Source organism: Chlamydotis macqueenii, chromosome 5, assembly GCF_036417535.1.
Source record: "Chlamydotis macqueenii isolate bChlMac1 chromosome 5, bChlMac1.mat, whole genome shotgun sequence".
In the NCBI taxonomy this organism is placed as follows: domain Eukaryota; kingdom Metazoa; phylum Chordata; class Aves; order Otidiformes; family Otididae; genus Chlamydotis; species Chlamydotis macqueenii.
In genome coordinates this window covers 70,037,710-70,062,513 of record NC_141560.1, presented here as the reverse complement: position 1 = coordinate 70,062,513, position 24,804 = coordinate 70,037,710, and the positions used below count along the sequence as shown (strand labels likewise).

Here is a 24,804-nt window from a genome sequence, read left to right as displayed (position 1 = left end):
AGGGCTCAGCTGTGCCCCGTGCTTGTTGCCACGCTCACACGGTGACTCGCTAACCAAAGGAATACATAAGGCCCATGCTTAATACAGATGCTTCATAAAACAGCCCCCTAGAGAAGAAATACTGTCTTCACCTAGCAAGAAACTTTCTTCAAGGGTTTGCTGGAAAAAGCAGCTCTGAGATCTACAAATAAATACAATGCAGCTGTTCCAGACCTCTAGGGTGTGAGGCTGGAACATCAAGACAACGCACCAGGGCACTCAGGTTTGGGACAGGGATGTTCTGTGCCACAGGTTTGCCCCAGTTTTGAAGCCTCTGGAGTCAGACAGGCAGCAGACCCAGAGTCCTGCAGGCACAGGAAGTCCCAGCTCCAGACCAGTACATATTTATTGCCAGCTGGGGAGTTCAGCTCTCAGCTGGCCCCTTAGCTCAAAGAGATCGTTAAGACCAGGTGTCAGTACGAAGATGCTGATTTTCTGGCAACCTTACCACAAAACCTTCCCCCAAAGTCCAGCAGCAGCTCTAGGTGAGCAGGTAGCAGGGAGACAGACTGGCCCAAGCAGCTTCCCCAGAACCTGTTAATCCCACTACCCTGCTTGAGAACTAGGAAATGTAAATTTCCGAGCTATGGGAATGCTGAGACCTTGTAAGCAAGTGTGAATGCAAAAGAGCAGCCTTTATTACAGCTGCTTGAGGAGCACAGCCAGCAGGAACTATAGACTGCCTTCCAAAATAGACGTGGTCATTGTATACCCTGAACTCCTGTGAGCAAGGACCAAACCATGAGTCTGAATTGACGCGGTTAGCGCTCACTGAATAGCCAGCCCCAAATAAAAAATCAGTTGTCGTTCACACCGAAAACTCCCTCAAGCTACAAAGGAGTGGTGGTACTGCTGAACCAGTCGCTGCACGTGTCAAATGTGCTGCAGTGCTAAACGGTAGAGTCACATGCCAAAGCCTAACACGTTTCTATCCTTTGTTGTCCAAACTCTTATTTTAATAAAGACACCAACCATTAAGATGTGGGAAAGTTTACAGATTGATCTGCCCTCTTTGAATGGAAACTCTGTAGCTGCTAAAGCCCCCTCATAGTATCCCAGTGTGTTGCGCAGTGCCTCGCTCAACTCCACAGTCACACTTCATAAAAAATCTTCACAGACTGTCTCCTGGCAGTGTCACCGTACTTCCTGTAATACAAACTCTTTAAAAATGCCTCCAAGGCTTTTCCTTCCCTCCAGCTCTCACCCCCCAAAAGAAAGTCTTTTGATTTAAAGGAGAATAGTACTTCTTAAGTACAGACCCGTCACTCGTTAATTCAAGTTCACTGATTGGCTTTAAAGTCATTTCTTCCACTTCTGCTTTATATCTTTAGTCTTCTTAAATTTCTTCTGTTGCTTGGGTCTTCTTGCTGTTTCTAATTTTCTCTTCTTCTCACTGGGAAATAGGAACAAAATATCTGTTAAAAATACACTAGATTCCCATCCCGCTGGGAATTTTTTGTTGCAGAAGTGGGGGTGACAGTCTACACAGAAATGTGGCTGGGAGAAAACACTTCCAGTTTCTTGGGTCATTTAAACTGGTGCTAGAGAAAGCACGAACACGATTTTCTAGCGTCTTCAGATTCCCTAAGCCAATTTGAATCTCATAAGAGATTTTCAGCTGTTACCATTGCTTTTCAAGACTTTAAGTTATGTGTCCTAAAGGCAATTCGTATAGGGCATCTGGAATTTAGAGGACCTAGAAAAAAATATTACCACTGACAGTTTTAAGCACACAATTTTGCTCCTGTACTAGATTCTGACCAGAGCAAACATGACAGAGCTCCGATCTTTATAAGCACTGACAAGACTCCCTCACTCTTGCAAGGCTTCCGGAAACTCACAGCCTCCAGCATTAATGAAAAAAGCCATGAATATACAAAGGGTGGAATAGAGATCACATAATTACTTCGGCTGTCAGGCACCCCAGGAAGGGGAAGTAAGCAAACAGGCAAGTCTCAGCTATAAAACCCTAAGGAAAAGACGAGGAGGCTCCATGCTGGGCAAGGCAGAAGAAAGACGATGGATGAAAAGGACGGAACTGCAGAAATTCAGACTCAATATTTTGCAGGCTTAAGCTCACATTGGACAGAATGCTACCCTGAATCTGTGTTTTCTCCAATGGGACTCTCATAGGCTCCCACTCCAGATGGGAGTGGCTCCCAAAGCAGATGGGACAGTTGTGTGGAATGAGTTATTTCTTTAAAAGTGACCCAAGGGAGAAGGAGTACCACCTCCTGTGCATGACCAGGATCAAGATTTAACCATGCCAACAGAAAAAAGTGACAATAAGCATCTAAGTTACACGAAGACAGGACAGAGCAACACAGAATTCACAGCAGCAGTCTTGCTGTTAGAGGAACAACTGAGTACCCAGTAGAGTTCTCAGGTGCTCACACTCTGATTTCTCCAGGAAAACTGAGAATCTATCATGGACGCAAAGTTCATTTTATCTGCATTTAACTCTTGGCTTCACTCTTTTGAAAAATGTTATAATAAAGCCAGCGGAAAAGACCAGAGAGTTTTCTGTGGAGTATTTCAAACTTCCTTAACCTTTTCAAACTGACGACGGAAGCGTTCTGTCCTGCTTTGCTCAGCACCTCATTCCATTCTTCGTCATCACCCCGGATAATATATCTAAGTGAAAAACGTAAAGGAAAATCCAAGTAAAATTGCTAGCACAAAGTAATAAAAACAAGGCGATTATATTGTCAGGCACACGCTATTCTACAAACAAAGCCACTGCGTCAGCACCCAACCAAATCACTATTTGGAAATATAAAAAACTTGACTGCCAAAGGGATACAATAGCTCGTCACGACTCTGTCAGCAGACTCAGTCCAAACTAGGTCAACAGCAACCAACAATTGTCCCCATCCAAAGCTGGTCAGTGTCGAATGAAGTTCTCTATTGTAAACATCACAAAACTGTTCTATGAAAGCCTCTCATCAGAAAAGCAGAGTGCTGAGTAGAGTACATCTGTTATGAAAGCAAAAAACAAGGCCACAAAGGTTATACTTTCCATAGCAGTGCTGTACACTTCTCTTTTGCCCACTAGATTTCTTAAAAGATTGACCTTCGATCACTACAGCTTTAAGCCTATCAACGACAATCAGATCTATATTCACTATATAGATTTCTTTATAAAAGCTTGAGGACTTTTTTCTTTTTTCCCCACTCCAAAAAAAAAGGAGAAGGATGGTCGTGGTGGTAAAGGAAGACGGTGCAAAAAGCAATGGCTTATAATGGAAAGTTAGCTAAACTGGCAGCTGCTCTTAGACCAGCAGTAAGCTTGAATGGTACAGATTTTCTGCATCCATCTGGGAAAAGCTGAAGACCTGCATCTTTCTTTTGAAAAAAATAAATTAAGACAACAATTGCTATTCAAATAAGCTCACGTTCTGTGCCCCTTGTCTGGTTGTTCAAGTACTGTGGAAATTAGATACAAATTTAACCAGGCAAAGCAGTCATGTAGCAACATCAAGTGGTTGCTCTCCATCTCGAGTTCCTAAAGATTTAGAATAGCCTAGCCTGCGTTCATACAAGGCTGAACAATACTGGACAGAGCCTCTTCAAACCAAACAGCTCCGTCTCTTCTATTAGTTTTCTATAACCTGTATTGAAAAGTGTTCAAAATAGATTTTTGTCTCTCCTTATTGAGAACAGAGTTCTATTTCTGGGTGAAAAAAAAATAATGGGAACATGGACTAAAATGACGAACAGGAATGTAACACAATCAGCTCCACAAAACTGACTTAAAACTTTTTTTTTAAATTCTGGTTATATGCTTTTCCTAATGTAGCTGACTTGCAAGTCACTTCAAATCTCATCCTTTTTTGCCCTTCCTTCAAACAAGACAACCAAAGATTCAAATAAACCTTAATTCCTTTTCTCAGATTTAACAGAGATTAATCTAGAGTCAAAACAGACCACTTTTCTGGGATGTCAGTATCGTAAACAGGATTTATAAGACAAAAAGTGGGAGGATGAGAGAGAGAAGGGAGAGCATCACTGGCATGTGTAACTCCTGTTGGTCCAGAAAAACAGACATCTGCTAACACTTCAAGTAAATCGCTGGTTCAGCAATTCAGCATCCTACAAACTGTCCAGCTCTACAGCAGACAAAAGGCATCCCTGCACACTGTAGGGAGTAAAAGAAGCTCTGGTTGACTGTTCTTTTTCTGTAGGTTTGGGGCTTGGATTTTATTTTTTTTAATTAAAGAAGAGAATATTAAAATCAGCCAGGTAATATTTTCACTTGAGTTGCACACACCGCTAAAACCTGGATAGCGGACAACAGGACCCAGGTATCTTGGTTTGAGAAAACTAAAAACTATTTCTAGAAGCATGGGAAACTGTAAAATTAGAAACAGTCCACAGCCAAGCAGCTTGCTTTATTACTTCATGTTATACAAATATATGAGCTGTATATGTATAATATACATACTGTACGCAGCCAGGATCAAGACTGACACATAGATACATCGTAAGAGCTACTGCCATGAGTAATTTAAGTGAGAAAAAAGAACAGATGTAAAAGAGTACTGTGCTCAAGCTCATGCCAGAGGCACTGGGACAGAGCTGAGAACTGATCCAGCACTGCTGTTTGCAGGACATCTTGTCTCTGCAGCACTGTAACAGCGAGCCAGCCCCAGCTGTAACAGCTGAGTTCTACACTTCCACAGACAGACAGATCTCACCGCTCATCAGCTGTGACCTGCTGACTCGCAGCCTTTTGCTTTCTGTTCAAAATCCAGCAGAGAAAGGGAAGTCAGTAAGCTCACGCTTGGGAGTATGACGCACTTCCCAGGCAGTGAATTCATGTACTGAGGTAAACAGGTGAATGGCCTTGAACAGAAGTCGTTACTGAATTTAATTCATACTGGAAAGAATGTTTTGAGTGTAAAACAAAGCAGCTGCTAACAGAGCCGATGAAGACTAAGTTACAGGCTGTCAGGCACACAATATCCAAAGTTTCCATTAGTGTAGCAGCAAATACTTCTATTACCTAGCCACTGCGGAAAACACCCACTGCTATTCTCATTTATTGGTGGTTTGAGATTGTAATACTGCAACTACAACCTTGTGCACGAGAGTCAGCAAGACGGGTGAGTGACCCGGCATTCAAATAGGTATCAGGGGAAAACTGGATGTGAGACTCATACAGATAAATTCTTACTGTGTAAGGTCCATTTCCTTCAGCTTCCCCACTTCTTGCTTGTGTTTTTCTTGGAATTCCTTTGCGGCTTCTTCCTACAACAGGACAGCACAACAGATGCATTGTTGTAAGTACAACAGTGACCGTGTAATGCAAGGAAAATGCCTTTCCCACTGAAAGAGAAGTACATTCCCTAAAACAAATACCAGAAGATCCTGAAAAGCTTATCTCTTTTATATAATTGGATTTTTATCTTATGTGTATACATACACATGTAATATATGACTCCAAGAACATCTTAATAGGTTCTGGGAAAAATCTAGATTGCAGATTAAGAAAGCATGACTACAAGCATGTAATGCAAAGCTATCAGGTTTTAACTACCATAAAGTGACAGACGTGATATGGAACTATTTCCATCCAAGAAAATTTAGATTACAAGGTTTCTACACTCAAGGGAATTTCACAAAGTGTTTACATATGTATCAAGAAGAAAGCTCATAATTACCAAATCGTCATTTAAAGATTTCAGTGTTGGCTCCATTACAATATCCTTTGTTGCCACCATCTGCTCCTCCACAGCTTTTTCCTGGACCGTGTTGAACAACTGAAAATGAAGTAAGGCAACGCATGTAAGACTTGCTAATGTTTCTTCTACGTTATTGTTTTAAAATAAATAAGAGAGGCTGTCTGTCCCCATGAAATTCTTCTAAACGTCCAAATATTGTCAGGCAGTAGTGTATTTCTGATACATGCATTCCATCATACTGAAATAAAAAGGTCAAGGCTGCTTCCTGAAGGCAGAATTATAAAAAATATAAAACTAAAATCAGTCAGCATTCAGTGTCACTCACATAAATGTAGAGAACTTGTAGTTTATAACATACTTTATTAATACAGCATCATTTGATTAACATTTGCAGCTAAAAGCTGTATTTTTTTTTTTCTGCAAGATAACTAAAAGGGTGTTGAGCTGAGCAAATCATCTCTCCAATGAACAACCGGTACCAGACTGCAGAAGCTTTGGTACCGGATCCTGATCCTGGAGAACTAGAGGCCTCAGCCTCAGCAAACAATTGCAAACAGTTAGCAAGCGTTCTGTCCCTCTCACTATTTGATAACTCATCCTGTTACTCACTTTATCACAGACATTAGAGAGAAAGAAAACCAGATCCTAAACTTGCCAATTATTTCATGGGACTTCAAGTCTACCTCGAAATGACACTGGAAAAGTCTTTTTTTTCCAGGAAAAGCTGAGATGCCATCAATGCAGTGAACAAGTGGCTCAGGCTCAGCTGGCAACAGGGGTTGTATGCTCAGCATTCTGGTTGGGACATTTCAACAGTTAATACCCCAAGGCAAGCACTATTATTTGGGAAAACACTATACAAATGCATGCCATGAATATCTGCTTCTTCCACTGGGTTTTCCCATCCTACAAAGAAGTTTACACTCCATTATTTGGGACATATTAAAGATGCACAGTTCTGATACAGTTTTTGCTTAGTGCCAGGCTCAGTACCAGAATCACACGTTGGTCCAACACAACCAAGGCAAGGCTTGCCACGCTGCCATTACCTGCACTACTTTGCGGATGATTCTGTTGAAGAGGCCCATCAACTGACTGCTGGGCAGTTCCACCTCCTTTTCCAGTTGGTCCAGAGATTTATGCTGTAGGCCAATCCCCAGAAAAAGCGCCTGAGGAAATGACAGGTATTTCAGTTACAGAGGCTTTTAGAGCAAATACAAATACATAATACCCTTTACACTCCCAACATTTTACCAAGTCCTTGCTCTATTCAAGTAGTACAAGGCTTCTCTGCTACCAGCTGAAGCTTTGCTCAGATACACTGGAATACCCCTAAATTATTCTGAGGCTGGCAGGTGCCATTCCATATTTAGTACAGATGAATACCTTTCTCCTGAAGTAGAGTTCAAGAGCCCTAAGATTCTGAGAGGTTTTTAAGCCACAGTTCACACCACGTTATAAATGCATGGAGTACTTCACTGAACGCCCAACAGAATATGATCCCTACAAATTTTATTCAAAGCAAACACTAAAGGTGGAAGAACACCACAAAAGCAGAAGAAATCATGAAGAGGACTACAAAAGAAGTAATTAACTGAAGTATTTTTTAAAATATGACATGAAACGGGAAAGTATTTCAAATGTATATAGAAGAAGAGGTGAAGCACAGCTTGTTCTCCCGGTGATACGTACTGACTGTGCAGCAGAGAGAGAGATATCACCCAGCTGGTTGAGAAAAAACATCCTGGCAATGGTAGGCACCATATCCATGATGAGATGATAGTCCACCATGTTGCGAGAGTACATCTCTAACCTCTTCAGGTCATAGGGGATGAAAACCGATTCTAATTCAGCACGGCTGATGGCTACAATAAAAAGACAATAATATCAAGACTGTTCTTCACAGATATCCAGGATCTCAGTATTTAACAAGTTCCTTTTCACATCATGGAGTAAAAGTCAGCTGCTATCCCATAGGTTCACTTCCCAACACACTTCAGAATTCAACACACTAGGTACAACACTGCTATTCAGACTGGCTTGGTCTTTTCAGTCTTTTCAGACAGACATACATCCGTATGAAAAACACTGCAATTGTCAAAAAGACCAACCTATCAACTCAAAGATGCCAAAGAGAGTGAAAACAGTGAGGACTGAGAAACACAGTTCACCCAGTCTTTAACTATCTTACACTGGTTTTGCTGTTAAAGAGCTTTGTTCCCTTGTAGCAGCAACCAAAACTCTTTCACCAAGACAGATACTAAAACCCCACAGCGCACAGATTACCAAGTTCCCTCAAGAGGACTCCCCTCTGTTAGGCATATTGAGAAAACAGCAATTTGCTTTTAAGCCAGAAAAGACTGTTAGAACTGTCTTGTCTGACTCCTTTTTTTTCCACACTGCATGTGTGTTTCTCCCTACAGGTGCTGCACTGAGCCCAACAACATGCAGTTGAACTAAAGCCTGTCTCTTAGAAAGATATCACATTCCAATTTCCAAATTTCTGACGACAGCGTTCTTCCTAAGACCCTAAGCAAGCTGCTCTGCCTGCTGACCCTTGCTATGCAAGGCTTCCCTTTCCATTCCATACTGGATTTGGCAGGTGTCAGTATTCATCCATGTTCTGCCATGCATTTAGCTATTGCAGTCAAGAGCCCTCTTAATTTTGGGTTACTTAAATCCTTGCTCAAAAAAGCAGGGGAAAAAAAAAAACACACCAAAAACCCACCACTACTTGTTTTCAGTGGCAGAAAATGTCCTCTTAGCTTTTACTTAGAAATACAAGCATTTTTCTGGAACAAAACTAGTAACAAAACACGGTAACTGCCCAAGGGAAATTAACGGCACTTCACCAGAGACATCATGTAATGTATGTATTTGAGAACTATGACAATCAAACGTACACATAGACTTTAAACTGCAATCTAAGTGAACGTTATGAGCCAGGGTACTCACGTGGTTGTGGCTGCTGTTTGATATTTTTGTTCTGTAGAATATTCAATGCCAACGAGGGAGAGAATGTGCTGAACTGGTAGGAAAGCAGAGAAAGGAACCGCCTCCTAAAATCTATAGGGCAAGATAAAAAAAAAAAAAAAAAATTACTTCTGTGGACCTCTGGAGTAAATTTCCCAGAAGATTCTTCTAGTATTAGCAAAATTAAAAGTTACCTTTCCAGAAGGCATTAAGCCAAGGCTCCTGTTCAGATTCCTCATCATTCAGCGTCTTCAGCATGATGCATGAATGTTCACCAGTCAGATCATTCTAATAAATAAGACATTTTTCTCATCATCCCCATGAACCTTTTGCACTCTATGCTCAACTGAAGAAGGCAAAGATCTTCTAAATCAACAACAACTCATGTATCAGCTGCTACTGATCACCATTACCTAATGTAAAACTTCTAGCATTTGGTAAATCCAAGTGCTGAGGGATTTTGGCTTCTTGAGGGCAGCAGTATTGCAAATTCCAGGTACAGCTCAAGAGCCAGAAAAACAAAAGAAAAATGCAGTGACATGGGAAAAACAAATTAGGGTCTCCAAAAGTACTTTAACTGCTAGTGCTATTTTCTGTAAACACCTTGAAAAACAAGGTCAGTTCAAGAGCCACTTGCATACTTTATCAGTGACCACATTAATCACCCTCAACAGCTGCCTCTTTGCTCTAATTTTTAAGTGCAAACTACTTAGAATACCACATTCACAACCCTAAAACTTCACTCCTTTAGCTAACTATAGACCCAAAGAACAAAAATGAACATAAACCAAACCCCAAGTGTAGCCTCAGAAAACTTTTCTGCCCAAATCACATCTCACAGAAGCTAATGGAAAGATGCCCAGTGATTTCAATAGGGCTGGATTTCATTCAGAAACAGTATGCTACTTACTGGTGTCTGCCTTAGATAAACTGGCACAAATCCAGCACGCTTCCAAAACCTGGGGGAAGGGAAAAGAGAAAATGCACTGAGAATTATGGAGCTGTTGATTCTACAACACTACTTGTGGTTAAATGCAATCTATCTACCATACAAGAACAACTGTTGAAAACTATGCAAAAGCTGTAAGCCACCCCACCAACTAATGGAAATGAACACTGACAGAAAGTAGTAACAGCAGTCAAACTGACGGGGGTTCTAACTTAGAGGAGTGAAAAATGTTAATTTTTTGGTATCACAGTCATCAAACTTCCAAAGACAGATACGATACAAGAGTTATTGTATTTGCAATGCTTCCAGGGCCTCCTTTAAAAGCAGGCAAACAGGTTTGGCATCTCAGACAAAAGAAAGAAGCCAGGCCCAGAGCACTGTCACTGGCAACCTACCTCCACAGGCCATGGGATGACTACTCACCAGCTGTGCAGGACGCTGCAAATTTCAGCAGGAAGCCCTATATGTGCACCTCTCCCTATCCCACTATTCCTCCTTTATCTATTCCACCATAGCTAACAGTCAAATAACTAAAAAAAATTAGTAGTGAAGCACTTCATTCTGCCCCAAGAGAGATCATTCAAATAAAGTAAGACACCTGAACCATTTGCTCTATAATTTGCAAAGAGTGAGACCATTTCACAATAACCATTTAGTCTTACTTCTTCTGTTGAACTCGGTCTCATCTCCCGTGCTTGTACAGCACCCTAGGTCCTCTGTAAGTGGAGGTAGGCCAGCAAGGAACCAAGGTTTTAGGTGATAAATGACTGCTTTGCTTTTAAGCTAGCAACAGGAAGAATTCTGCATTATTTTGAAACTGTGTCCCACACTATGGATTCACTATTTCCCACACGATGATTGAGAAAGTCTCAGAAACTTTGATATTTTATAGAATTTGAGACTCTTAAAGAAGTTAGCATTTATTACAAAATCTTATGTTTTTACATAAAACTATGTTGTAAAGTGGAGCTAAAGCTTAAGAAAAATTAAGATGTTATTTACTGCTACAGTAACTCCGTTGCTCCATGGTAAGAAAAGCAAGAAGCAGCTGCAGTTCCCGGTGAAAAGCATTTACATTAGTCAGGAAACTAACAACTAGCTTTGAAATCAGCAGCAGCTCAAGTTTCTACAGGTCACAGGAAGTAGGATTTAACTTCTCCCTACTTATTACAGGCTGTTCTTACTTCTCTAGCCTGGAAAAATGGAGCAATTAAAGCTAAATAACTGTTTAGAAGGGTCACAGAAACAACCAAGAAGGGAATGGGTTTGCCCTCAGGAGTTTGAGGAAAAACTACCCTGAAGGATGCACTTAGGATCAGCCCTACTGTACAGCAAGAAAAGGTCTTGGAGAATTGTGCTTGGAGCTGTCCCAGTTTTAGAAACCAAGTAAAACATGCAGAGATAAAAATGTCCAAGGGCTAAAATATCTGCATCTATATCTATACATTATATTATTTTATATATATTATTATAATACATATAATTTATATAGGGTTGGTTTTTTTTACACTGGATGTAACTAGAAAATAGAATAATATCTTACTTGAGTAACCTTGGTGTCAGGCCGTAAGACACTCCTAGATAGTCTAGGCTTTCAGCTTGTCTCTCACTCAGTTTGAGAAGTAAAGGAGGCAAGTCTTTCCGAGGTGTCACAACCTCTTCTAATAAACTAACAGTCTGAAAGAGAAAGTGGAAATGGGTTAGTAGCAATCCTCACAGAAATCTGCAAATCAAATCTCTTATTCTGTATTAAAAATAAATATGTGTGTTTCCTCCTTACACAGAGAAATTGAGACTTACAGTGAAAACCAAATAGCTTAGCACAACAGAAAACACAACAAATGCACTGAGCTCCATACCTCACTGCTTACAGTTGCAATTTCTTTTGGCTTTGGAATTGTTTCTTCTTCCAAACATGGGAATTTGCCTTCATAGTACATCTGCAGTAAAGTCAGAGCTCTGCTGCCATAGCCCATCTGTGAAGCAGGAACAACACACGATAAGCAAAAAGACATATCTAGTTTGTAAGACAGGGCAACAACACTCTCTCCTGACAAACCCATTAACAATCATCAGTGCAGAGATCATTCAGTCACTGCAAAAATATATTTTCCTTGCTACATGGCAGCTCCATGAAGGACACTACGGAATCTGGATGCCCAAAATCACAATGAGAGCCCAGCTGGAAGTTCAGGGCTGTATAATAATTCTTGGTGCTTAACTCCGGCACTCAGAAAATGCCAAACACCAGTGTGAACATTTGGTAATGTCACAATAAATATCACTGGATCCTGATTGTATACTGCTGCCGGGATGCTGGCACACTGCAATGCTGCTTAGAAATGACAGCAGCACTGGTTTGCTACTTGCCCAGAGAAAGCAATGTCCCCCAGCCTGCTGCAATATCTGACCACTTCTGTGTGTCTGACTCTACTATGTTACTACCCCTGGCTCAGCCCCCGAGTTTCAAATGCTGAAAACTGGAGCAATTGAAATGTTTGCCCTGTTCTTGAACTCTGCCTCTACAGTCATTCTCATGGTACCACTGCTGACTATTCACAATAACTGGGTTCCAAAATACTTTACCCCCTGATAATCCGGGTGAACTGCAATACGAACAACACGCCCACCAGAGAGGCCTCCAAAGTCTGGATCTTGGAACTGCGTAAGAGACAAAAGTCAATTAAAAAACACAGAGGGGTACTCTGGAAATAAGAAATTTAGAGATATTTCTTGGGTGTAAGTACACAGCCAAATTATTCACCTGCTCTGAAATGGTCCAGGGAATAAGATCACCAGAAGCTTTCTTTCCCCTAGAAAGGCTGTTCATGATAGACTGGCGAGAGATCTCTCCCTCCAGGCACACCTGCCAGAAAAGGTAGAAGACCATTAATGGAGAAAATGTGCTTTCTCCCACAGTCGCTCCACTGCCGCAGAATCAAAATTTATACCCAGCTGCTGAGCCCATTATGCAGTATTGGCATTTCATGGGATCCCTACTCTGCAACATGGTGAGCAAACACGTATGAGCCAACAAACAGGCTCTGCCCCTGAAAGCCCTGTCTCAAAACACACACCAGCGGGCCAGCCAGGCACATCTGGCGCAGTAGGCATTACACTGCGGTGCAAGAGAAGACTGGAGAGATTAAAGCATAGAAAGTGTTCTACGTGTTTTCTCTAGTCCATCAATAGCAAACATAAAAGCTTGTCCCACGAATATTTCTCTTTAAATGTCATGTATTTTTCATGACACAGCTTTTTCTTTTAAGAAACAGTAGATTTAACTAGCTGCGTTGAACACAGATAATTAAGAATCTGTGTCATTAAGGAAGGAAGGAAGCACATAGTCAGATATCCAGCAGTCAAGGGCTGCAGCATTTCTGCATCTCTAAGCATGCACATCTGAAGCGTTTCTGTTTTTGCAAATAAAAGGAAAGCTTAGAAACATGGGATAAGCAGAGTGAACCAGTGAACCAAGTCTCCTTTCAGGAAGTCGAAGCAGGAGGACAAAGTCATCTCTTGAAGCAGTCGTGCGGCTCCTCAGCACAAACACATTGTGGAGACCGGGAGGACTATGTGAAAGGATCAGCATCACAATGTACTTATACAGCAATTATGTTAATGAAAGAAAGCAGGGGGGAAAACGGCCTTAATACACCATTGTAATACACAAAAAACCACAGCTCTGAGCTACCATCTACTCCTCAATACTACACTGTTAGTACACTGTCTGACAGCAGCGTACTGCTTCGTTGTTGAACAGTTCACTTCACAGATACATGCTGCTCTCTTACCTGAACAACAGCAAGTACTTCTGGTAAGGAATTCTGGGTAGGTGGGACAGGTGGCAAAAGGCAAAAAAGATGATGGGCAGGTGCATCAGATAACATCTGGAGGTCATTGGGTGAGTTCTGAAGGGTAAAGATATACCAGAAAGTTGAAGAATTATTCCATTAGAAGAGCTTCAAAGTCCAGTGGAGTGTTAGTAGCTGACTTCTAAAAAACACTCCATTTTCTGAATTTAGGGCTATTAAGAAACTTGGAACCAGTACAATACCGATGGATGAAGAAGCTCACAGGCCAGTTCAGTGCTGTTATACTATCAGATAGCATCTGTTTTTCTCAAGTGAAACCTCTTGCTCTCACATGTATGGAAATGTACTTTCTATTTTTATATAACTACTTATCTCTTAATCTACCAAACCTTAAATATTTTTTTTTTAACTGCCAAGATTCTTAGTCCTCAGTATTTCACTACTTTCGGACTTCACCACTCACATTTACTAGTCACCCGTGGCCTTGAAACCTTGAGATACATTATTACTCTTTTCAGTGGTACAATGGTACTTCTCTTGCGGTTAATTTGAGGCTACTAGAATGCAAGAAAGAGAACTGCAGAAGAGGTTTGTCACTGATGCTGTTCTGACAAGCTTGCAGGCTCATCTAGAATTTAGCCTCCAGAATTTCTCAAGACAAAAATATTCCAAATATCTGTAAATCCAGTGTATTCAGCCAAGACCAAGGCAGAGATCTTCTCAGAGAAAGGAGAATACGGATCTGTATACAACAAGAAGTAACCAAAGCTCTTCAGAAACCTCAGTTAGGCCAATTCAATTAGACTGTCATAGCAAGCACTGCTCCCTCCACAGAATTCCTAGCTGAAATTTTGATAGAAGTAGCACAAGCTTTACCTTGTAGTGTGAAGCCACATAGAGGGCCATCAGTCTCTGCAGAAAAACTTCTGATGCTCTGTGGTAACAAAAAAGTGTGTCTCTATTTACGTAGTATCTAAACACAAAGTTTAAGGAAACAACTTCCTCAGAAACAAGGAAAAAGCTCCTTCTTGGTTTAGGAGTAATATTTTTCAATACAGCCTTGGGCTACATGCTGGCTTGTGCTCTTAGACTCTACAGCTCTATCTACAAGAATGAATGACTGGGCAGTGTTCACAGCTTTCACAGCCTTCATTTGTAAAGCTAAATCTTTTATAACTCCAACAAGGACTTCCCTGCATTCAACCCTTTCTTAGAATTGTCTCTGCCGTAAAAGTGGAGTTTGGTAATATCCTGGTAACACACATCACCAGTCTTATAAGGCTGTGGTAAGAGCTTAACTCCAGAAGTGCGGTCTTAATAGACTTTTGCCAAAAGATCATGTACTGAGGTTACCATGTTAGCTGGAAAACCCACTATTAATCAGCTTGAGAAAGCCTCCTTCACCTGAAAGCAATATATTTTGTTCAATACACAAGATCTGAGTAAGGATACAGGTCACAAGCCTCAGGCAGCGGGCAGCCGGAGATAATTCTGGTGATGTTGAGACAGTCCAAACACAGCAGATCATTTAGCCACTTTTCAACTGGGTCACCAGGGGCATATCTGATTGACTCATGGAGGGAGACTTCATGCAATGTACGAGCTGCAAACAGATTTCAGAGAACATTTAGTGTTGGAAGCTACAGCTAGCAAAGAATTCAATAGGATCAGTCTCCTTTGAAGGGCTCCAGGAGATTAGAAAATCATTACTCGCATAGCTTTCAGCCCCTAAAGGCTTTACATCTGAGAATCATGAGGAAAAAAGAGAGGAGAGTTCCTTCATTCTCCCATACCACACTACCTTCCCACAGCTGCAAAGTACTGGGACACATGGGATACCCCCAGGGCTTGCCGGTCGGCAGCACCGGAGATCACGGTTATACACCGCTGTCCGGAATACAACGGAGTACCTGAGGCGAGTTTAGCTGTAGCTGTAGATTTGTTCTCGGCCGTCATGGTGACTTGGGTTTGCGCACTCTGTTGACGGAGCTGCTGAATGAGCTTCAGAGATAGTGATCGACCAGTACCCTCATACCTGAAAAGCAGAAGACAAAAGTCTGAAGCAAACAACCAAACAGCAATCCTGAGCCATGGGGAAGCTCCAGCACAGAACTAGGCTGCCATCCAGAGCTATGTGCTGTTCTCAGGCCTGTGAGGGCCCCTACCATCTGTGAGAATCGCTGCTTTTTGATGTTCCTGTGCATGCAGGACAGGGCAGTCTACCCTGTCACTTTCTTAGTCTCACCATATTGGAAGGAAGATGTCCTTCTTCCCTCTCTCCTAATAGACTGCAGAACCCTGTTTATGTATTTGCTCCTCGTAGTAGCACAGAAGAGCTGCAAGTCAAACACTTAATGAATCCACAGGGGAACCAAAGGAAAGCAGCAAGTACTGACTCTTGGTTATTTTAAGGAGCAGTTCCATGACAGATCAAGAATTAGCATGACCTGATGCAATACCATGTAATAAAAAAAGTACTGTAGATAAGAAATAGTCCACTGACACTGGCACAATTGCTTTCCCAGGTAGAAAGCTGCTGTTCAAGCCTTACCCATTGATTGTTGAAGCCATGAAAACAAGATAAGGGCCTAGCAGGTTTTTCACCAGAGGAAGAGGAATGGCGGCAGCTTCATCAATCACAACGAGTTCAGCTTGACCCAGTTTCACAGAATCAGCAGGGTGTATGTACTGCAAGGAATGAGAGGACACCATCAGTGTCAACAATAACTTGTCTGGGAATTAAGGAAATGTCAGAGTTGGCAAAGCTGGAGCCAGGAAAAGCTGTTTGTTGCTCCTGTCCTCCACCACCATCAAGCCAGAGACAGAAGCATGAAAACAAACAGTCGGGAGACCCTAACAAGGACTGGGTCACACATTTTGGTTTGCACATTTCCACACCAATTTATCTGCAGAGATACTGAAAATAGCCAAAATCTAATCACTAGAAACATGTGCTCTTCCTTCACTGTTTCTTTCACCTTCCTTTGCTTTTGTTTCAAGAAGCAACTCACAAGCAATTCCCAAGGGAGCTTTGTAACCTACAAATTACCCACAGAAAGAAGATACTTTGTGAGTCACTCACCAGAAAAAAAAGGTCTGCCTTAAAGCAAAATCAATCAGGACAGTTACACATCACATAACATGAACATGCTTAAAATCAAAACAGCTGCAGCATCGGTAAAGCCACCAGTCAGGAACAAAAAGTAAAGGCAAGAGTGCAAAAAAGAGGCCAGTTACCTGAATGGTCTGTCTGTGCTCCTTGAACACATTCACTCTGACAACAGCCTTGTTAAACTCAGGGTTTAAAGACTGAACAATCTCATAGTCCAGATGTTCCTGAAAGAAAACATTGTTAAACAGTATGGACAAGTCAAGATCTAAGAAAAACATCATTTACCATTATCATCAATATAAGTTTGCTAAGAGTACACTGTTATTTCAAATTCCAGTTAAAAACTCTTATAACAAAAGCTTCGGAGGCCTGAGAACTGAGAAATTATTTACTTATGTTAAAAAACATTTCACAAAGAAACTGATTTTCCCCACTTAAAAACAGAGAAGGAAACATAAATGTATTACAATTCACTTCCTTACCTGATACTGCAGTGCATCAAAGCCTTTAAATATGAACTCAAAGAGAGTGTGAAGGTTATCAGGGCTTGGAGACGTGACAAAGATATTGGAGTAACTGCACAGAAAAATAATACACGAGTTTAACTCTTTTTCTGACAAATTTTAGATATACCTACTAATTGGAATGTTATCTTTATATGAGGGGTTGATTTTACCTAATAACCAAAACACAGCAGATTCCTTTAGACACTTAACTCAATTTATGTGTGACTATTTTGATTTTTAAAGACCGAGGTTTCCTGATTACTATAAAACAGAAAAACCTTGAATATCAGTCTATGCAGCAATCAAAATATATAAGAAATATAAAAAGGAGGGATGTAGGACTAAGAATTACAAATATATTCAGATTCTGTCATCTTTTCTCTTTTTTTTTAACTCAAGGATGCAGATAAAGCCTGGGAGACTGGGGGGGGATCACTCACCCAAAAGCTACTGCTCCAGCAATCGCCAGTCCCAAAGCAGCAGATTTACCACGTCCCCTGGCTGCTGTTAATGCCACAGTGCTCCGTAGAGTCTTCTCAGAAATGGCTTCAATAAATTTTAGAACTGCTTTTGCCTGATTATCAGAAAAAAAAAGAGAAAACAAAAATCATCTGTGTTCAAATTGCTTTTAGCATTACTTACACTTACACTAGTACATGTCTTCTTTCCTAGCACAGAAAGAAGGAAGAGAAAGACAAGATGGGAGAGCTGAACATTAAAACCCAGACTAATAAGGTGGGAAAAGTGGTAATCCTGACCCACTGAGTTCTTTAAATTATTCAGGTCAAAACAAAGATCAAAAACCAGTACAGCAATTCTCAACTACTACCTTCATACCGTAAGTATATTCAGCAAGAGAGGAAGAGGCACGCTGCTCTCAGAGGAGGGAGACAAACATACCTGGGCACTGAGAAGGCCCTACTATGAAAGGGCTTAAACAGCACACAGCTCTGGGAGTGACCAAGCTGAACTGCAACTTCTCGGTGGATACTTCGAAACAGGAAAGACAATTGCAATAGGGCCTTCACTGGCACCAGTCAGTGCTTCTCAGATCGGAGTAAAAAAGTGTAAGGGAGGAGGAACAGGGGACCATTAAAACATGGTACAGATTTTCAACTTCTATTCAGAACTAAAGTGAACAGAAACTTCAGCTTAAGTTTCCTGCTTATTTCAACCCCTGAGAGCTCATCATCTTTTTAAACATGGACTTGTCCAGATCAGCTTCCTGTCTCCATTCAGTCCTTCCAGTTACTCTCAACTTCCATGAAGAAAATTTCCCTGTCCAATCAATTTTTCAAGGAAATTCTCTAAGACCACATCCGTCACTCTTCACACTCAGGTTTGATTACAGAGTGTGTAAAACATCTCCATCTAAGGTAATCTGTCAAGCACTGAGTATCTCAAATTTAAACACCACACCAACCTGATCCAAGGTTTTACAGCCATCCACCAAAACTCCTACAGGCTGTGTATCCTGCAAGCTCTCCTTCAGTTCTTTCAGTTCCAAGTCCTGTGGCCGGAGGCTATCTTCCTGTAAGCACAGGATTTACCAAAATAAGATCACTAAAGGACATTTTTGCACAATTATACCTTTGTATATCTTTCATCAGGCAGAGAAAGATATCTGAAGGGAAATTTTACCACAAGTTGAATATACTCCCTAGAAACAGAAAAATTTAAATGGAGGGACAAATATTTAACACTTCAATTTTAATCTTCAGGAGAGTCATTACACAAGAGGTGAGTATCCAGGTTTCCCCAAGCTTGAAGGAAAAAGGAAAGGATTTTTCAGTACATGGTAACTGGAGAATGGCATTGCTAGGAAGAAGACACCACGGACAAATTTTCTGAAAAATTTAGTTAATTTTTCAGCCTTCAGGCGGTACCAAAATTTTATGATCTTTGTTATACCTGTCATACGAAGTGTACATATTGCCATATAGTGGGAAAAACCACTGCAGATTCATTTTCAAACCAATATCAAGATTTTCAAAGCCAATCAATAAACTTGGACACAAAAGAAATCAATTTTAAAGAGGAATGAATTCTGATTTTCCTTACTGTCACTTAACATTCCAAAAGCATTAGTTTATCCATTCAACAGATGAGCATTTGTGCTGCTGTCAATATACTTATAATGCTAAGAGGGGTTTCTTTGGTTTTGCTTTTTAAAATCAGTGTTCTGTTAAAATGTTTTTACCATCTCTGAGAGAATCTATGTTGGTATTTCTTAGGCCACACAACACAGTTCAAAAGCTTAAAGACTTCTATTTAAAACTTGTTACGTTTTACTTCAGTCTACAACTGAAAGTGATAACAGGATACATTTCTAACAGTGCAAGCTGTATGTCTGGCTTGTACTCAGCAAATATTTCCTGAGATGTGGCATGTGTAACCCAGAAATTGAAACAACTACCACAGCTTCCAGGTATCAGGTGTCTCTTGAGCTTGTACTGTGCTTATTTCCAAAGTATTTCCTACTCTCCAATCCTCGAAAGGTCTTTTTATTTGTCTTGTCCCAACTGTCCATCAGCTGGAAATTTCCCTATGCACTTTTGAAAAAGCAGCCACAGCAATTAAGCTCCTCCTTGCTAGGCTGAACAGCAATACAGCAAAACCAATAAATACAGGCAAGTACAAAAAAAAAAAAAAAAAGAGCTGTGACAGAAAAAAAAAAAAACAAACCAAAACAAAAAACCGAGGAGGAAAGAAAAGACAGCTTTGCATGCTTCACTCATACCAGGTATAATTTTTGCAGAACTTTCTACTTCCTGTCTGCAAGACTATTATTTGATATAAACCTGGGTGAAAGGAAAGCTTCCTCTTTTTTAAATCTTTAGCACACCTTGGTCAACTCAGACCAATTTCTCCGAAGGAAAAGTGGCTGATGTTGCTTACTAACCTGTGACTGTGGTGGAACAGGTGTGATGTTTGCAACGTGACTAGAGATGGGCAAGATATTCAGCTGATCATCAATCACAATGCAATTCTTGCACGAGGCCAGAGACAGAATGAACCTGAGCAGTCAAGCAAAGACAACTCAGTAAGAACACTAGCAACACAACTACGTTTTTAAAGTTAAACTCTTTTCTAAACCCAGACGTAGTATTTACAGCTGTACAGCTGTACATACTAGAGTATGTACAGCTGTAGTATTTACAGCTACAGCTACTTACAGCTGAGCTACAAGAAGTTCACACAACTGGCAGTGTGCCTCTTACCATGAAAACAGGATCACCTACACAGAACAGGTATCCACTTACCGGGATGTCTCCAAAGAAGAATGCTACTAAAGACAATCTACCAAGAGAGCTAGAAAGTGATTTCCAGCATTTAAGCAGGAGGTAGCCACATAAAAGTGTACAACGTGAATCCACAGTAATTATGACAAACGCTGACCCCCAAAGACTGCAGCCAGCACTGGCTTATTCATCCTTCTAATTTCTGACATCACATAACCACCTGCGTGCTAAAAACCAAATTCTGCCATTTTCCTATGCAGGAAATTAATCAGTGAGGGCTCACTTACTCAATAATTGCTGCTTATTCTATACAACAAAAGCAGAGAAAACACTTTAACAAGACACTTCTAAAACCACAGAGAACACTCCACACTAAGCAGTTTTATGTTTTACTGCAGTGCAGTAAGTAAACTCCTGTGCACCTGGAGCATGCTTCTACAGGGTGGTTCAAGAAAGGGACTCAGAGCAGTTTACAAATTTGGGCCTATCTGCATGTATTCCATGTAAGATACAGCAAAATTCTGTATACAATTCCTGCAACAACAAACTGTATGCGTTTCCAGAATGGTAAAGAAAACTTCACTAAAGCAGCCAGGAAGCTCTATTCCAATGCAAACCTACAGGATGCTTTCCTAACATGACTACATAACATTGTTCCAGGTGCTCTTCTCCAGCATACAACTTAGATCCTTCACACTTACCTCTCGTTAAACCGTCCTACCACATCCTGGTGTGCCTCTGTTCTGTATCGAGAGTGTACATCCTGAAACAGAAAGAAAAAGTCAATCTGGAGGAGGAACAGCAGTAACAGTGACACTTACAAGATCGTTACTCATGTGACAATCCAAGTCTTTTCCACTCCTGTGGACTACAGTCTCCCTGTCCATCAACACAGAATCCCAAACAGGACTCTGTTTTTCAAACATTCACATTTTCCAAATACTTGTTAAAAATGTAGACTTCCCACTGACACTTTTCATAATGGTCTTTCTTATTCCTGCCTGATTTAACTGTACCTGGCAACTCTTCCAGGTACATAACATTTCAAACACCTCAGGGATGCCAACAGAAAATAGTCTATCCCTTTAATTCACCTAGTGGCATTATGCTAACAGAAAGAGTTCCTGCGCTAACTGTAAGCATGCTCAGTGTCAACAGTTCACATCTAGAAACATACAGTAGTTGTGAAACTGATCACACCTAGCAAGAGGTCACAAAACACTCAAAAGGTCTATTTTTTACTTAACTTTCTGTTACATGGGCAGATAGCTCAAATACTTTCCAAAACTACTGTGAAACCAAAGAACACAGTTACATTTGTGAATGACAGGTGTTTCTTCCTTGTAACCTAGCAGCATTTCAAGACACAGAGGTTGGCAGGACTGTCTAAGCGTAAGACATTCAGTCACAGAAGAACGAAGGAGCAGGAAAGATGATGGAAGGAAGACCACACCCCGTAAGAACAGCAAAAAACTTAGCATCACCAGGATGCACCTGCTTATATAAAACAGACACATCAGGATGAATGTACCATGGTCATTGTATAGAGCTGCTTCAGTGAGTTCATAGTTCTCAGGAGAATCACCACAATTCCACCTCCTTCTACTGTTTCAACAGTTCTAGCGAGCAGGTTTGGAGTCAAGGCTTCAAAATCCTAGGAAACAAATAAAACTTCAAAGTTGCCCTACTAAAAGGAGCAGAATATCTAAAAACACTGTTTCTCAAAGCTTCACACTTAATATTTGCATTAACCAACGTCCCATTAAAATTCTACCAGCAAGGGTGTCTCAACCTCACAAAACTTGTAAAAGATATGTAAGGCCACCATAATTGAAATAACAGAAGCAACAAATACTATTCCTGCAGCAATTAAACGGAAAGCAATCGATACCAGTGCAGTGTCCTTTCTAAGTCAAAGCTTAACTCCTTACCTGAAGAACACACATGCCAAAAGTGTTACCAAGAATCTTATGAGTTTCATTGTAATAGCAGTAGCGAATGTTCGTGGCGGCTATAAATAACTCAAAGGGATCGTCGTCCTTTATGTTTAAAGTTCCACTTTTAATCTTCTTCTGCAGTTGTCTCATCCTCTTCTTCCGGTGGCTGGAGAACAAAATCATACAGAAGTTTTAGTGGAAAAAGGTTTGAGAAAAGTGCATTCAGGCCTACGTTCAAGTCTAATTGGAAGTCAAAGTGCAGCCTCCAAGGAAAAAAAATCTTGGATCACACTTCCTGCTTTCACAATACATTCCCCTACGCTTTCAGCCCAAAGCAGTGAATATCACACAGAACCAGCTGTCTTTGCAAGAAACCACTTGGTTGGAATCATGCAGTTTCAGGTAACGCTTCCTTCCTGACTTTGTGTGCCGACTGTAAGAACGCACACAAATGTAAGAACTAAAATATCTAACACTTTCAAAATGAAAGAATTCTAATGCTTAGTCTACATTGAGTCCAAAATATCACTGAGGCTAAAAAGCTGAGTTTTGGCCTTTTAAGGTTAAAAAGGTGAGAGAGAGATTGGCAGATCTAGAGTTAGTGCTACAGAAAGAAATCAGAAGTACCTAGTGCTGATGTCAACTGTGTTACGGAAAGCAAGTTTTAGTTCTGCAGGACCAAACTTCCCATAGCTCCTCCAAGAACTAATCCTGTTTCTCCTTACAACCGAATCACACAACCTACGCTCAGCAGCCCAGTCACGGAGCTTTTTCTTCACACAGAGCAGCGACCGCAGCATGAGACGCAAGAGGTGTCTTACCTGCTAAAGCCCAGCTCCTTTTTGTAACACCACAGGACAGAGGGTCGGGCCTTTACAGTTGCTTTAGACAACATGTGATGAAGTATAACCACCTGCCAAAACACAGAAACAATCGTGAACAACTGCACTCACAACAAAGAGCAAAATATTTTTCAATACTTGATTGTACAGCTATGTTTTCTTCTGAGCAACCCAGTGCAAAACAGAAGGATCCTCTGACATGTTGTAAGCAGCAGATAGTTACATTGCATTTTACACAGACTCTGTGCCTTCTCCAGGGCTGCATGCCATTGAAAACACTGAATTACACCTACCAATTCCTGTACACATTGGCAGAACTGCTAAGAGCTGCACAAAGAGAAGGTGATTATTCCAGCTAAGCACAGTTCCAGGTATTTGTCTCTATCCCTCATTTTGCAGAAAGTACTTCAGACTTCTACAATTTAACGAGACTTCATTTTGAATTTTAATCCTCTAGCAGGTTTGACAGCCCACTCGCTGTGATGTAGCTTGCATATTCAGTAAGCACGCTTGCCGCTTTGGAATCCAGCTCATCAGCGAAAATACGGAACACGACCAGACTCGGGATATGCCCCACCAGAACTCACTCGCCCACTTTAGCAGCAGATTAACGACGGCTTTCTTGTACTGCCACCAGATCAAATCATTATCCTCCAAGTTTTTTTATAACTAGTTTATTTTACTTGCCGAGGAACTGGAGCTAACTGAATTGACTTTTCCTAAAACGTTACGGTTTTGCGTGCTGTTCTCCCCCTTTCCGCTCCAAAACCACAAGTCTGGAGTCTCTGAAGAGAAACAAGCTTAGCGGTTAACTTCTCTCCCACAGCGTTACCAGGCAGGTCCGGTCCAAGCTGTGGCGCGGTGACCCCTGCAAGATGACCCAGCAGATAAAACACGGCTCCAGTGCAAAACCACAACGTCTTACCACAGAGGTGAGAGAGGAAAAAAAAAAGCTCCTGCTAGCCAGAAAATTAAAGTCTCTTTTGCCTCAGTTTAAAATAACATTCCGATTTGCCTGTGCTCGCTTTTATTTAAGGTTCTCCACGGAAGAAGCGGAAGGACGAAGTCTCCCGAGCCCTTGGCGTTTCCGCACGGCGGGGAGTTACCCGACACAGGCCGCACGCCGAGCCACGCCACTGCTCTGCCCCGCTCCCTGCCGTTTGTAACACGATTTACGGAGGAAAAAAAAAAAAAAGCCGGTCCCGGGGATTTTACAGACCAGCCGTTCTTCAACGGGTCGGCTGAACACCCGCACCCCCCGCCCGGAGAGGGGGTTACCTGGTCCTTGCCGCGGTCGCCGACCACCACGAAGAGGGTCCGCTGCCGCTCCGCCACCCCGTTCTCGATCAGCACCCGAATGCGGTTATCCACTTTCCGGCGCTGCATGGCTGCGAGGAGTTCGGATGGTCCCTGTGCCCCGCACCCCGCTCCCCCGTCCCGCACCGGTCGCCCCCTCGGCGGCAGCCACAGGCCCGGCGGCGCGCGGCACAGCACGTGGGAGCGGCGCGGCGCGACACGCACTGCGGCAGGACCCCGAGGCTGCCCCTGCCGTTCGCCTGCTCAGCGCATATATTTGTTTTAGTTATTTATTTATTTAAGCAGAATTATACTAGTTTTCCACACGGGAAAGCCGCAGTAGAGCCGAGGAAAGACGCAGCGATCAGAGCCAGGACGGCGCACTTTAGGCCTGACACGTCTCCAGGTG

The 24,804-nt window shown here is 41.6% G+C and overlaps 1 protein-coding gene across 4 annotated transcripts; it reads right to left on the bottom strand.

Moving 5' to 3' along the window:
* Nucleotides 1-973: 973 nt before the first annotated feature.
* On the bottom strand, nt 974-24,502 carry NAT10 (N-acetyltransferase 10). Of its 4 annotated transcripts, none has more exons than XM_086750165.1 (29): nt 24,378-24,502; nt 23,079-23,170; nt 22,252-22,423; nt 21,852-21,974; nt 21,022-21,083; nt 19,981-20,095; nt 18,502-18,609; nt 17,519-17,652; nt 17,055-17,148; nt 16,698-16,796; nt 16,012-16,148; nt 15,371-15,495; nt 14,913-15,063; nt 14,337-14,433; nt 13,440-13,556; nt 12,410-12,511; nt 12,232-12,306; nt 11,505-11,621; nt 11,189-11,322; nt 9,607-9,655; nt 8,891-8,984; nt 8,679-8,789; nt 7,416-7,588; nt 6,773-6,892; nt 5,703-5,801; nt 5,216-5,289; nt 2,590-2,673; nt 1,299-1,432; nt 974-1,185 (listed from the first exon to the last, which is right to left on the bottom strand). In XM_086750165.1, exons 1-28 carry the CDS (start codon nt 24,483-24,485, stop codon nt 1,339-1,341), a joined length of 3,060 nt encoding a protein of 1,019 aa, XP_086606291.1. In that variant the 5' UTR covers nt 24,486-24,502; the 3' UTR covers nt 974-1,185; nt 1,299-1,338. The 4 variants fall into 4 exon arrangements, 3 of the variants coding, with proteins under 3 accessions (XP_086606291.1, XP_086606290.1, XP_086606292.1); XR_015258822.1 differs by lacking the exon at nt 974-1,185 and adding an exon at nt 2,843-3,015 and having other exon boundaries at nt 1,400-1,432; XM_086750164.1 differs by having other exon boundaries at nt 974-1,432.
* Between the last annotated feature and the right edge of the window lie 302 nt (nt 24,503-24,804).